Genomic DNA, 14,864 nt, shown 5'->3' on the forward strand with positions numbered 1-14,864 from the left:
GTAGCGGTTTCTCTCGTCACTTTCAGCTTTCTTGGTCTCCGCTAGTTTTTCTTTGCAAACCCCAAAAGAAATAAAAAGGAAATAAAATGAAAAGGGTTGAGTCACACAATATTAAAGATACAAAAAAGAATAAAAAAGGATGGTAAATATAACAAAGCTACAATAAATATTGCAGCTACATCGTCCATATCATTGTATCAATATCATTAAAAAAACTGACATACACATAGTGCAGTGTGCACATTTTGAACATATTTTGGAACAAACTTTTTTTGACTGTTTTGCGGAGTTTAAAGTATCAATGTGTCGTATGTACTCCAGCATAGAAATTACGCAGCAACCTACCTTGTGTTCACAATTCCTTTGGGTTTTGCTCGACCATGGCAAGGATAGTCTCATCCACAACACAATATTTCTCTAAAATATCAACCGAGCTCTGTAAGTTTCGAGTCTAATAGTTTTTGTACGTTCGAGTCCTTGTCTGCAACAAGGGCGGCAATTTCTTCTTCAGATAACTGCAAAAATCTTGAATTTTCTGGAGGAGAAGGTCGTAACTCATAACTGAGGAAGCCATGTTGTCAAGTGTCGTCTGCTGTGAAATATCATTGAGCGCATGCGCAATGATCTAAGGGCAGTAGTTTTCGAACTATTGCCTCCTCGATCATGTCGATCGATTCATCGGTGATGTCATTTCACTTGCAACAGCATAAAAATGAGTAATACCATGTGACAACGTATTGACGAATCACAACTCAACAAATGCACGAGATGTATTTTGTGAAATGACAGTGTGCATATTTTAAAGTCATGAGCAATGTCATTCTCGCATCTCGCAAGCCAGAGTTATTATTTCTTTGAAATAAAAGTAGGGACCGGCTCGTTAAGAACGGTACCGTAAAACGGTCGTGGTTTGCGACGATGGCGCAATGTCTGAATCATATTATTTGTAATGTAAGTTTCGAATTCTGTCTACATGTATACTGCCCTCAATAAAACTAAAAAAAAATCAAATGTACAAATGTTGCACTTTTAGTATCCTTGGAGACAGACTGGACTAGCTTTGCCATTTTCCATTCTCCATTTACACTTTTACCTGAGGCGTAAAAAAAATGTGTGGTTCCGATTACATTAAATTCTAAAATAGGTGGGGTGGGTAGTTTTTTATTTTATTTTATTATTTTTTTTTCATGTGTGAGTGCCTAGTTCAGGTTTTCCATTGTTTTCCAAATGTACTCTGTGTTGTTTATTTCTTCCTATCATCAGATGTACAGCCATTACAGATTGGAAGGCTGAGGTTTTAGGATGCAGTTTTCGATACAACTTGTGTAACAGTTATAAAATACCTGACAAGCTTGAAGCAATAGGCCTATTACATTTAAAAGTGAGAGCTCTGGGATCAATCGATCGATCAATCGATTGATTGATTGATTGACTGACTGACTGACTTACTGACTGACTGACTGACTGACTGACTGACTGACTGACTGACTGACTGAATAACAGATTGATTGATTGACTGACTGACTGACTGACTGACTGACTGACTGACTGACTGACTGACTGACTGACTGACTGACTGACTGACTGCTTTGGTTGGTTGTTTGATTTTTTGGTTACTTGATATTGTCCCAAGGCTAGATTTTCTCTTTCCATCCGACTGAATAGCTTCTAGACCTAGATCACACTTATTAAGTTCATTCAAATCAGTTGATGACGTCATATTTATCATTGCATTGCATTGCATTGTGTTGAATTAGTTGCTGTCTGGAGTCAAGTGTGTGTTTTTCATGTTTGTTTTTGTTTGGGGCGTCGTCAAGCTCTTCCTGAACAATGAAGAAATCTCAGTTTACAAATGTACTTAAAATATGTCGTATTATGAAGTGACACTATGAGTATAGCTATATAGGTCACGGATCGATGGTATCAATCTGATTAAAATCCGATGTAGATGTCGGCTAATCATTCATTGCTATTTTACCTTCGTTATTTTGCCTGAATTGACCTTCGTAGTACATGTTTACGTTTTTAGCCTGATCGCCTCCTCGAATTTTAATCAGTTTGAGATGGTATAGGCCGAAATCAGAGCATGCGCAGTGAATTGATTCTCTCTATTTTAAGTCTTCTTATATACAGAACTCCTATACAAATACGTACCATAATCTGAGTGAGAAAATGGAAGCGGAACATCTTGATACCCAATCGAACAAGCGAGAGGAGAAGCAAGCAGAAATTACCAGCAAAAGTGATGGAAAACCCAAACTGTCGATGGAATACGCAGAAGAACTTGCAAAGAAATTGTCTGGTCTGGAAATTGAACGCGTCAAGGAGCTAGATAGCTTCTATGATAGAAATTACCATATCACTGGTCAAGTGGACCAAGGCCAGACACAAGTTGTCATGAAGATTATCAACACAGTAGAGTCAAAGAATGTTTCATTCTTTGACGGATTAGTGGAACTTTTGTTGCATTTAAGAGAAAATGGAATCAAATGTCCACAACCCTGTAAACTGACTAATGGGGAATATATGTCAGTGGAGACAATACCAGGTGAGTGTATAGATACTGCATGGTGTTTGTACATTTAGTTGATTGACAGCGGTTGTGGTATTGACATGGGCCCAGTACTTCTCAACACGTATCACGCCACGTCTTCGCAAACACAGTGATCAAAACGCAACTTTTAATATACCGGAGTCCAACATTTTGGAAGATATATAATCTTTGTTTCATATGCTCTGTCTGAATTTGTCGTCGCAGGCTAAATCTTCATTCCGTATAGTAAGCACCAGACCCCCTAAGGGCCCTTTTTAAAATCAAGGTCATACGATTAGGGTTAGGGTTAGGACAGGGGACGTTACTACAGTATCCGGTAATATGTGACCCCAATTTGAGGTCATCTAGGGAATCACAGGGGCGTGTAGTGTTTCTAAGATTTTTGTTATCCTAAGTATAACAATAGTGTAGAGATTGGTACATTTGTAGCAGCAGGATTCGTATGATATTTTCTGCAATCTAAGCAATGATACGTGCCCCTGTGTGAGAGGTAATGCGCAGGTACGACTTTGCGAATTGGAAGGTATTTAACCGTATATAATGGTCGGCCAAGGCGAGTTCTTTGGGCTGACTATATATATGCTTAGATTGCAGAAAATATCATACGAATCCTGCTGCTACAAATGTACCAATCTCTATATGTCTGGCTCAGGACATATGAGCTTTGAGATCTCCCAAAATATCGTCATTCTGTGACTGAGATGGCACTGACTCGATTTCTCGGTGTGTATACAAGTACTCTGTAGCTCTGGAACACTGGCATTTGTTTCCCGAGTTATATCTCAGAATATTTCTATCAGAATCCAATAAAATGTCGATAATATCGTTAATATTGACGTGCATAACCAACTATATACGAATTCAGGGGTAAAATTACACTTGTTTCTGTGATCGCGCAGGTTCACTCACTGCGAAAGAAGACACTTCGCAGAGAGTGAACCTGCTCGATCACAGAAACAAATGTAATTTTACCCCTTTCGTATATAGTTGGTTATGTACGTCAATATTAACGATATTATCGACATTTTATTGTATTCTGATAGAAATATTCTGAGATATAACTCGGGAAACAAATGCCAGTGTTTCAGAGCTACTGTTCTGGCTCATGAGAATGATGACGCTGGAAGTACTTTAGGGGGCTCCGGCTTAGTTAGTTATGTTTACGAAGACACACAAAACAAACAACTAACAAAGAAACGCAAACAAATAAATAATAAGTAAATAATAAACAAACAAACAAACAAACAACAGGTAATTGCAAATTTATATCATTTATATATGATTTATATTAACAACATTTCAATGTAACAAGACTTACAATATGTTTTCCTATAAGTCAAATGGTCATGTGTATTGGAACACATATATACCCACCAGATATAGGCGATGTCTGTATAACCCATATTTATCCATCCCACCCTTTCAGATTCAGGACATCACATCGTGTACTGTTTAACCTACCTGGATGGCATACAATTAGCACAGGTTGAAGACGAATCACCTGCTATGTATCACTCCGCTGGAGCGTTGCTTGCAGAGTTGGATATTGTACTGAAGGTATTTGACACACTTCTGATTTTTTTTCAAAATTATTATAGTTTATTACCATATCTTACTCCGTATTTTTCCATTTTGACCCCCCCCCCCCCCAACAAATCAACAGGACAGGAAGTGACGTACAGATCTTGCTTGGTAACGTCCGTGAAACATGTAGTTGACTGTTTTCTAATGTTATTGTGTTGTATAACAATACAGTCAACAATACTTTTAACGGAAGTTACTTGCCAAGGCGGATACGTCACTTCCGTGTACCCCAGTTTGATTGTTCATGATTGGTTCTGCAGTTGTCTTCACTGAAGGGAGGGTTATTTTTGTGTTTCTCCACAGATCTGCAGACTGCATGGGCTGGCCAAACACAAAAAGACCGACGCGGGAATATTTAAGTGATGACCAGAAACGATTCTTTTTGTTGTCCTTTACAGCCAAGTTTTTTTAAAACAGTGAATTCACAAGGTGTTTCCCTTTCCGTACAGATTAACGTTTCTTTTGTTTGTAAACATTCTTTTTTGTCAAGGATTTTCACCATGAAGGTTTAGAAGCAAGGGAGGGATTAAATGCAGCGTGGAAACTTGAGAATCTTCTTGATATACGATCTCTTCTACATATAATTGACGATAAAGAGTTATTGGATGTCGTCACATCTGTATTGAAAGCATTTGAAGTTAAAGTTTTACCAAACTATGAACATTTTCAGAAAGGTAGGGAAACAGACAATGTCTATATCTAACCTGTTGAGGACAAGAATTTACACAAAGAATCATATGGAGGTTCTCTTGTGGCGATAGTTTTAGCCTTTCCACGGCCAAATAAAAAACTAAGGCACATGTATATATACACACACCCATACACACGTTCATTCCTTGTATGTATATATGTATGTATGTATGTATGTATGTATGTATGTATGTATGTATGTATGTATGTATGTATGTATGTATGTATGTGTGTGTGTGTGTGTGTGTGTGTGTGTATGTATGTATGTATGTATGTATGTATGTATGTATGTATGTGTGTGTGTATGTGTGTGTATGTGCGTGTGTGTGTGTGTGTGTGCGTGTGTGTGTATGTATGTATGTGCGTAGGTAGGTAATGTATGGTTTGATATCAATTTGTGATTAGTACAACACTTGCGACTTCCACTTCTGTTATCGAATGTTTTATATATGTAACCATAATGCCATATTTGACCTTTCCTACAACTTTTCTATGAATATTATCAATAGTAATTTTCTTTTCAGGCCTAATACACGGTGATTACCATGCGTACAATGTTATCGTCAAACCATGGCCAGAAGACGAATCTTCCAAAAAATATACTATATCTGGTATCATTGATTTCAATGACGTCACTGCCTCCTGTTATCTCTTCGACATCGCTTTCGCCATTTCTACTTTCATGTTACAAAGTAAAACCCAAGATCCCGATGTCGTCAGAAACCACACGCTGTCAGGCTATGAGTCTAAATTCGTTCTCAGTGATCGTGAGAGGGCGCTGTTAGATATTTGCATCGCAGGTCGTCTTGCACAGCTTAGTGTCATGGGTTTTGATGATTTAAAGCGGCAACCAGATAATGAATATTTGAGGGTCATTGTGACGTCATCAATCACAAGATTGAAAGCGATCTGTAGCACTGCTTATAAAGAAAAATTCAATTTAGTGTAGCCATGGATGTATGCCCACTTCGAACGGTGTAAATTACCACAGGGACCTGTAACCTAGCTTGAATAATATGATGTATGTACATGGACAAATGTAATCACGAATAGTCTTTCTATGAATGAGTGCACTGTGTGTTCCCACCTCCATACAATCATACGTTTGATGATACAACAACAACAACAACAACAACAACAACAACAACAACAACAACACCAACCAGAACAACAACAACCACAACAACAACAACAACAACCAGAAGAAGAACAACAACAACAACCAGATCAACAACAACAACAACAACAACAACAACAACAACAACCATAACAACAACAACCATAACAACAACAGCAATAATAATAAAAAGAGAGGGGATGACATACAACATTGAAAATATCTGGTGAACATATTAACTAACCTTTTCTCTGTACAGTAACAATATAAATGATAACAGTATTTCATCCACCCAAATAAGCAAGCTGTAGTAAAAGTAGCAACATTATCCGTACTCATGACGTAATACAAGTAAGATTACGTGTCCCTGTGGGTATTACCTTGCTTTGGTAATACAGACTCCTTAAGTCTTGGAATATCAATATTCAGACCCCCTAGGACACTAGTCTTTCCTAGATAAATCATTTTGATGAAAATGCTATATTTTGAACTTGGAAAGCAAAATTGTAAAATCCCAGTCAGCCTGGATTCCAGACTAGCCATATATGACAGCTTGTTCTCAGACTGGTTCTTTTAAGTAATACACAAAATTGGGTGTTCTCCATCTTGTTTTGAAGGAAAATGACAATAAATCACAGTACTCGGCGGCCATATTGGATTCTAAAATAGCTCAGTTTTGATACAATTTTCACCTGTTTTTAATGATTTAAAAGTCTTTCGGAAATAAATGTACATTTTTGTATCAATATCAGAATCAAGTTTTGTTTTGGGGTCCTTTGTTCTAATAGTCTTGCTGCCAAACATCATGACATCTGCCTCGCTGTAAGGTGTGCAAAGTGTGCCCCAAGCAGTGAAGCTGCGAGGATGTGACAAGTCACTTACTGGTTGCGGCATCACCGCTCGGGGTGCACTTCGTGCACCTTATAGCAAGATAAATGTCACGAAGCAAAGTCTGGCTGTGAGACTACCTTAGTTACATATACTGTTGTGTTTTCATTGTCTGTCTGTCTGTCTGTCTGTCTGTCTGTCTGTCTGTCTGTTTGTCCGTCCGTCCGTCTGTCTGTCTGTCTGTCTGTCTGTCTGTCTGTCTGTCTGTCTGTTTGTCCGTCCGTCCGTCTGTCTGTCTGTCTGTCTGTCTGTCTGTCTGTCTGTATGTATGTCTCTCTCTCTGTCAGACAGTCTGTCTGTATGTCTGTCTGTGTCTGTTTGTCTGTCTGTCTGTCTGTCTGTCCATCCGTCCACCCCCGCCTGTCCCTTCATTCATCCGTTCGTCCGTCTGTCCATGCATGATTCTGTCTCTCCTGTCTGGTTTGGTCGTTTACTATCTACTATAAGTACCAAATTCTTAGATATTCGGGAATTTTGAAGATATTTTGTCGAAGACAATAAAAAATATGTAACTTTATAGTTTATTAGAGAACCCTTCAGATATAAATAATTTGAAGATACCAATATCTAAAAAAAAATGATAAATAGGTATATTTCATTCAGTATCAAGGTTAATAAATATACAATTTCTGTTATATATATAGTTTATTTCATTCAGTATCAGGGTTAATATATATATACATATATAGTTTTGGTAGTTCTGGAACTCTTTCTTGATTGTAACTCGGAATTGTCTGAGTTGTCTGATGATCGCACGATGCGTGAAACTCTGAGTTACAACCAAGAAAGAGTTCCAGAACTACCAAAACTATTGCGCTCTGCCACTGCGGTATAGAGCACTGTCTTAGCATATTGATACTCACCGAGTTTTATATATATATATATATATATATATATATATATATATATATATATATATATATATATATATATATATATATATATATATATATATATATATATATATAAATGTGAATATATATAATAAATGTGTGCCTCATTGGAATGGAGAACCGTGCTTGATGCGATATTAGTAGCAGAGCATTATAGACTTAATTCAAAAGAATAATGATGTTATAAATCGTTACTCAGAGTTTCACACTTCCTCAGCGATCATCAGGCGACGGATACAATTGAGATTGTCAAGGTCGATATGTACACATAAATGTTTTGTGTATACATTGTGTAACAAAATGGTCGGACTAAACTATTCCTTACGGAGGTTTACTTTTATATTTGACGAAGGAATATTTACTTTCAGTTGATCAGTAGCATGCTCTTGTAAGAACTTTGCTGCTCGACGTTCGGGCTTTCTTCCGATCGATATGATAAGCGAACGAAGTTCATAGTGGGGCTTGCCCGAACGTCTAGCTAATGTCATTTCAGACTTCACATTCCATTGAGATGACATATGGCCGTGGGTTGGACCATGTATGCACATATATATGTTAATATATTCAATAACCCATGACCTCTATAATGCTTATGCTCTATAATACTAATGTCCAATATCGTGTGATGATAACAAATTACTAACTATTATGTCTTATCAGTTTATGTTAATTGTGAGTTTGATGAGTGTGTAGACATTGTCAATCACACATTTCAGTTAAGGCATTGGTGGTTATTTTTACAAGCCTGTCCTTAAGCTGAATATGCATGAAAAAAATAGCTATTGTCCTCTGTTTGTGTTTGTCACTAATGCGGTTCTCTGATTGGCAGTTATTTATATCCCTGAACTGCAGAGATGACTTTTGCTAGACCTCGGATGTTCCATCCTCGATAGTGATGTTCTGTTGTGTGTCGTATTCTATCGGAAGAACATCCGAGGTCTAGGAGCTAGACTATAGTAAGAATTGATTATACATAGTTTCTCAGTTGTGTTAAACAGAGACTGTATATATGAAAATATGATGTTCTGTATATACCTTTTGCCGTAAAACATTTACTAACAGTATATCTGTTTAAACTTCTTAATGGCTGACAATACCATGTCTCTCATATATTCATTATATGGCTGAGATTCCATATTACCTAGGCCCATTGCTACCATTTGTACCATTCGACCTGCAATACACACATCCAACAGCGCCCTCTCACAATCAGTGAGGGAGAATTTTGACTCAAACCCAGAAAGCATGTTGTTTCTAACCGTTTCTGGGTCTTGAGTTTTACTTTCCATAATAAAGTGAGCAATTGCTATTGCAATTTCAAACACATAAAAAGAACACGTAACTGCTTGAAAATCAATAACTCCAGATATATGGTACTTCTTTTCTGAGGAACATCTACACTCATTGGTTTGGAGGCTGTTGGCTTCTGCCTTGATAATAACATTGAATGCAGTAAAGTCTCTGTGAATAAGACCTACAGATAAAAAGAAATAAAAGTTGATATGTTTCGTCTAAATATTCATAATTTAAAGGTTCAGAAAACAGAACATATGTATGTATGTATGTATGTATGTATGTATGTATGTATGTATGTATGTATGTATGTATGTATGTAATGTATGTATGTATGTATGTATGTATGTATGTATGTCGGTCGGTCTGTCTGTCTGTCTGTCTGTCTGTGTGTATGGAGGTAGGTATGCATGCATGCATGTGTGTATGCGTGTATGCATGCATGTATGTATGTATGTATGTATGCATGTATGTATGTATGTATGTATGTATGTATGTATGTATGTATGTATGTGTGTATGTGTGTATGTATTTCAGTCTGTCTGTGTGTCCGTCTGTCTGTATGTATGTATGTGTCCCTAATATTTCTTGTCACATTATATGGTGATCGTAAAATTACCTTTACGTAAATGTTTGTAGTTTGGTAGAACTTCATTTTCAAATGATTCCAGGATGCAGGTTATCGTCTTCAGCATGTCTTTATCCTCTATCAAGTGAAGATATGAACGGACAGCTGACAAATTCTCAAGCTTCCAGGCTGTGACTAGTCGGTTTTCAGCTTCAAATACTTGTATATCATAGTGAAAGTCCTGAATAGGAAGATCAATAATAATAATCTTTATTTATGCTGAATAGTTCTTTAAGCATATAAACACTTGTCTCCCAAGAAGTCCAGTGAGGTCCATCCCTCAGTGTTAATGCAGGAGGAAACCGGAATATCGAATGGGTTTGAACCCTGACTGTAGTGGTAAGAAGCAAGTGGTTTAACCATTTGGCCACTGACAACCCTGAATGGGTTTGAACCCTGACCGCAGTGGTAAGAGGCAAGTGGTTTAACCATTCGCCCACCGACAACCCTGAATTGCTTCGAACCCACCACAGTGGTAAGAGGCAAATGGTTTAACCACTCAGCCACTGACAACCCTGAATGGGTTCGAACCCTGACCGCAGAGGTAGGAGGCAAGTGGTTTAACTACTCGGCTACTGACAGCCTGTGATAATGAATGCAAGGAACACCCTCTTGTTGTTATTGTTATTGTTATTGTTATTGTTGTTGTTATTGTTATTGTAGTTGTTATTGTTATTATTATTATTATTATTATTATTATTGTTGTTGTTGTTATCATTTTCTGACAGCATAGATTGGAGGCACATGTGGCTAGATAGACGATTGAAAAACTAGGTATTGAAAGGGTCAAGGAGCAATATACTTGTCTTTACTTCTCTTGTATCTAATCAGGCTGAGCATATTTTTGAATTTTTTCTATAATGTGATACTCTCCTAGGAGTTAAAAAGGCTATATGGATGAGGATTGGGTATTTCTTTTGGACTTTTAATTTATAAAACAATACTATCATGGCTTCCTACTTGAATCAATGCGAAACAACATGGACATAGTCTATGTTTGTTACTCAATACATTGCAAAAAAGCTTTTAAAATGTGTAAAAAAGTTAAAGTGAAACTGTCATTATTTTGAAAACAAAGGTGGTGACATAGTATTTTCTTTGCATTCTTTACATATTCAGATATCACTGCTTAGGTATGCAAAGTATAAGAAATATCTATCGACTTTTTGAATTTGACACCCCCCCCCCGCCCTTAACAGGAGGTGTGTATTTGTTGTTTCTCACTATTTTTTAAGTTATAGAAAAATATCATAAAGTTTCTATATCTTTTAAGAATCCAAATTAAATACCAAATTGTCATCAATATAGATGAATATCAAGAGAGAAGAGAAGACTAGCTAAAGAAGGACATAACAGAAAATCATAAACAAAATCAAATTATCGTTCCTATGCTCGCTACTCACTGTTGCCATTTTCCGACTCCCCACCCCCCATGTGCACGTGCCTGGACCGAATGTGAGCAGAAAGAGAAGTGATAAAGAGAAGTCAATGATTAAATTCTGTATGTCTGGTCAATATGTTTCACTTACCTGGAGTGCAATGTCCAATTCAGCGAGGAAAGTACCAACAGAATAGTACAGAGAAGGTGATTCGTTGACAATTTGATTGACTCGTACACCATCTAGGTATGTCAGGAAATACACTAAGTGATGTCCGGATTCTGAAATAGGTAGGGGAAAAATGTCGTAAACCGTGCAATTTCATTATTTGGTTATATACAAAAATTGTATATGGATCAGTCATGGTCCTGCTTGCAGACGGTGCATGCGTTTTGAACGCCAAGGGGAGACTTACTCCATATGCATGGACTAGTCATGATGTAGACTGTGAGATATTCTGTGCTATTCAGTTCTCTCCTTGTGTATTGGCTGATAAACATGGCACTACTATAGTTTGTATCTTACAGACTAGTGAGTGCTGGCTGATAGGCATGGCAATACAGCTTGTAGATCTTACAGACTAGTGAGTGCTGGCTGATATACATGGCAGTACAGCTTGTAGATCTTACAGACTAGTGAGTGCTGACCGATAGTCATGGCAATACAGCTTGTAGATCTTACAGACTAGTGAGTACTGGCTGATAGACATGGCAGTACAGCTTGTAGATCTTACAGACTAGTGAGTGCTGGCTGATAGACATGGCAGTACAGCTTGTAGATCTTACAGACTAGTGAGTACTGGCTGATAGACATGGCAGTACAGCTTGTAGATCTTACAGACTAGTGAGTGCTGGCTGATAGACATGGCAGTACAGCTTGTAGATCTTACAGACTAGTGAGTGCTGGCTGATAGACATGGCAGTACAGCTTGTAGATCTTACAGACTAGTGACTGCTGGCTGATAGACATGGCAGTACAGCTTGTAGATCTTACAGACTAGTGAGTGCTGGCTGATAGACATGGCAGTACAGCTTGTAGATCTTACAGACTAGTGAGTGCTGGCTGATAGACATGGCAGTACAGCCTGTAGATCTTACAGACTAGTGAGTGCTGGCTGATAGACATGGTAATACAGCTTGTAGATCATACAGAATAGTGAGTGCTGGCTGATAGACATGGCAGTACAGTTTGTAGATCTTACAGACTAGTAATCACGGTGAAGATTGTCGATGGCCATGGAAATCCAGATTGGGGTCTATTTACAAAGTCTGCCTGCCTGCCTGCCTGCCTGTCTGGCTGTCTGTCTGTCTGTCTGTCTGTCTGTCTGTCTGTCTGTCTGTCTGCCTGCCCGCCCGCCCGCCCGCCCGCCCGTCCGTCCGTCCGTCCGTCCGTCTGTCTGTCCGTCTGTCTGTCTGTCTGTCTGTCTGTCTGTCTGTCTGTCCGTTTGATATACAATAAGAAATAATTCAAACGATTTTTAGCCCATAGCTACAACTGATTATTTTTTCAGTAAGACCTGTATTATGTTGATTGGCATACTATTAGATAGTGTACATAACATTCGTTCAATTCATAAAGCGATACATGTCCCCCTGTTACAATGGAAAAGTCTAGATATTCAAATCCCACTGTTACTCTACATAATGTTAATCCACATATAGCTTACGACTAGCAGGGAGATCAAATCTTGGTCACTCCTTGTGACAAAGGTCATATTGTTCTTTGTAATTTTACTACAGTGATTTCATTTTTCACAGACGACTGTATCCTTTCAATCACAGTTTGCTTTTTGACTTGCTCTTGTTCGTTCTTGGGTCGCGATTGGTCCTGTACGTTCTTGTTAGCTGATCTAAAATCATACAGATAAGTCATACAAAATGTACAATAAATATCAAAAAATATACAAAAAGAATTCTCGCTATCTGCAATACAATTCTACACATCACTGTGGAGTCAAATGGAACGAAGTCGCGCGACAACGCGTTCTAATGTCGACAACTACACTTCCGGTCGGCTATGCTAATACACAGGAATGTTTCTTTCCCATTTTCAGTTGTAGACATCTCTTGTAATTTTGCTCTGGCAAGATACTGTACATATTTAAATTTCCCACCTCCATAATTATATGAGCTTAAAACTTGCGTTTATCTTATTTGTTACAAATTAAACTGTTTGGAAGAAACATTCACGTGTATTGACATAGGCGACCAGAAGTGTAGGTGTCGACAAATGCAAGCGCGGTCGCGAGACTGCGTTCCATTTGACTCCTTAGCAATGCATAGAATTGTATTGCAGATAGCGAGAATTCACTACACACACCTTGTAGTTGGTGAAATGTCAGGTAATCACCGGTGACCTGTTTATAGGGTTGAGGACATTTGATTCCCTTCTCTCGTAAATGAAACAAGAGTTGAACCACTCCATTGAAGAAAGCAATATTCTTTGACTCGACTGTGTTGATAATTTTCATGACGAGTTGTGCCTGTTCTTGGTCCACCCGACCGGTGATATGGTAACTACGGTCGTAGTAGCTGTCTAACTCTGTTATGCATTCAATTTTCAGACCAGACATTTTGTTTGCAAGCTCTTCAGCATAGGCAATAGATAGTTTTGGTTTTCCATCGTCTTTAGTATTTACCGGCTGCTGCTTGTTAGTTTTTATACAGAGTTCGTTTTTCGCGTCCATTATTAGTAGTCGTTCTGGTAAGTTGTTGTTGTAGTAAGGTGACTCGGGGTCGTGGTGTATACAAACTGAATGAATAGAAAATCAAAGAAGCGCACATTGTCTGAGTTCAACTTTAGTTCAATGAATGTTCTATAGAACGGGTCATAGGGCATAGAAACGTGTTGAATAGTACAAGTCTGGTATAAATATCTAACATCTGCCATAAATGTGAAAAGAATCATACAACCATAAATGTAATAAGATCAACCATAAATGTAATAAGATCAACCATGTATGTAATAACATCAACCAGAAATGTAATAACATCAACCAGAAATGTAATAACTTTGATTATAAATGTAATAACATCAACCATATATGTAATAACATCAACCATGTATGTAATAACATCAACCAGAAATGTAATAACATCAACCATATAAATGTAATAACTTTAATCACACATACAATAACATCATTCCTATAGCACTACTGAACCACATCAGTTCAGTTGTGCTAAAAAAATGGGGTCACCCTAACGTGTTCACACTTGTAGCAAGTATATGCAGCTAGTTTAGTTGAACACTGGTTGAACTGTTGATGATGTTGCAGAAGTGCGCCACCATCGGTAGCATGGCGTTCCTTATCTGCATATTCCATCGTGAAACAAAGTGTTCATAACATCCGGTATTGCTGTGTACGATACAAACAAAGATAAGGAACTCAACTAGCCATATTAGGCATATTTGCATATCTCACGAGATCTGCCGCGAGACGAGAATACTTTATTGCCAAAAAGCAAAAACGTCATATTGATCGCACATATGCAAATTAACTCATCTCATTAATTATGCAAAGCCTTTACCGTGATATCGATTTCCAATGACGAAGAACCTTTGAGGGTACAGGTTTCATTTTCGGTATCAAAACGTCGCAACAAGACGTCTCATAACTGAATGTATACTTTACAAACAGGATGAACATCTTTACTTTTGGTATCCTGTTACTTTTAGCGGGATTTTTTGTCACCGAAACAGAGTCAGAAGTAAGTCTTTGAATAATTATGCATAATAAGTTTTTGGATTTGAAAGACAAGTCAACCATTATGTCTGACGAGACAATGATATTCTTGTATTATGTAGTATAACTTTTCAATTTCCAACACAAACAGTT

At 37.7% G+C, this 14,864-nt stretch overlaps 3 protein-coding genes across 3 annotated transcripts in view; 2 read left to right on the forward strand and 1 right to left on the reverse strand.

The window, feature by feature from the left end:
* Positions 1-1,986: 1,986 nt before the first annotated feature.
* Positions 1,987-5,777, forward strand: LOC144450113 (hydroxylysine kinase-like). Its single transcript, XM_078140681.1, has 4 exons — positions 1,987-2,548; positions 3,981-4,111; positions 4,629-4,812; positions 5,353-5,777. The coding sequence occupies exons 1-4, from the start codon at positions 2,173-2,175 to the stop codon at positions 5,775-5,777; spliced, it is 1,116 nt and encodes a 371-aa protein (XP_077996807.1). The 5' UTR covers positions 1,987-2,172.
* Positions 5,778-8,781: 3,004 nt separating this feature from the next.
* LOC144450114 (hydroxylysine kinase-like) lies at positions 8,782-14,351 on the reverse strand. The gene is made up of 5 exons (XM_078140682.1): positions 14,240-14,351; positions 13,346-13,777; positions 11,177-11,307; positions 9,639-9,828; positions 8,782-9,200 (listed from the first exon to the last, which is right to left on the reverse strand). The coding sequence occupies exons 1-5, from the start codon at positions 14,349-14,351 to the stop codon at positions 8,782-8,784; spliced, it is 1,284 nt and encodes a 427-aa protein (XP_077996808.1).
* A 316-nt stretch (positions 14,352-14,667) lies between these two features.
* LOC144450115 (collagen triple helix repeat-containing protein 1-like) overlaps positions 14,668-14,864 on the forward strand; it is a 2,746-nt gene continuing 2,549 nt past the window's right edge. Inside the window, exon 1 of the mRNA XM_078140683.1 lies at positions 14,668-14,736. Within this exon, the coding sequence (XP_077996809.1) occupies positions 14,668-14,736 (69 nt within the window). The remainder of the gene's footprint in view (positions 14,737-14,864) is intronic.

Source organism: Glandiceps talaboti, chromosome 19 (assembly GCF_964340395.1).
Source record: "Glandiceps talaboti chromosome 19, keGlaTala1.1, whole genome shotgun sequence".
In the NCBI taxonomy this organism is placed as follows: Eukaryota; Metazoa; Hemichordata; class Enteropneusta; family Spengelidae; genus Glandiceps; species Glandiceps talaboti.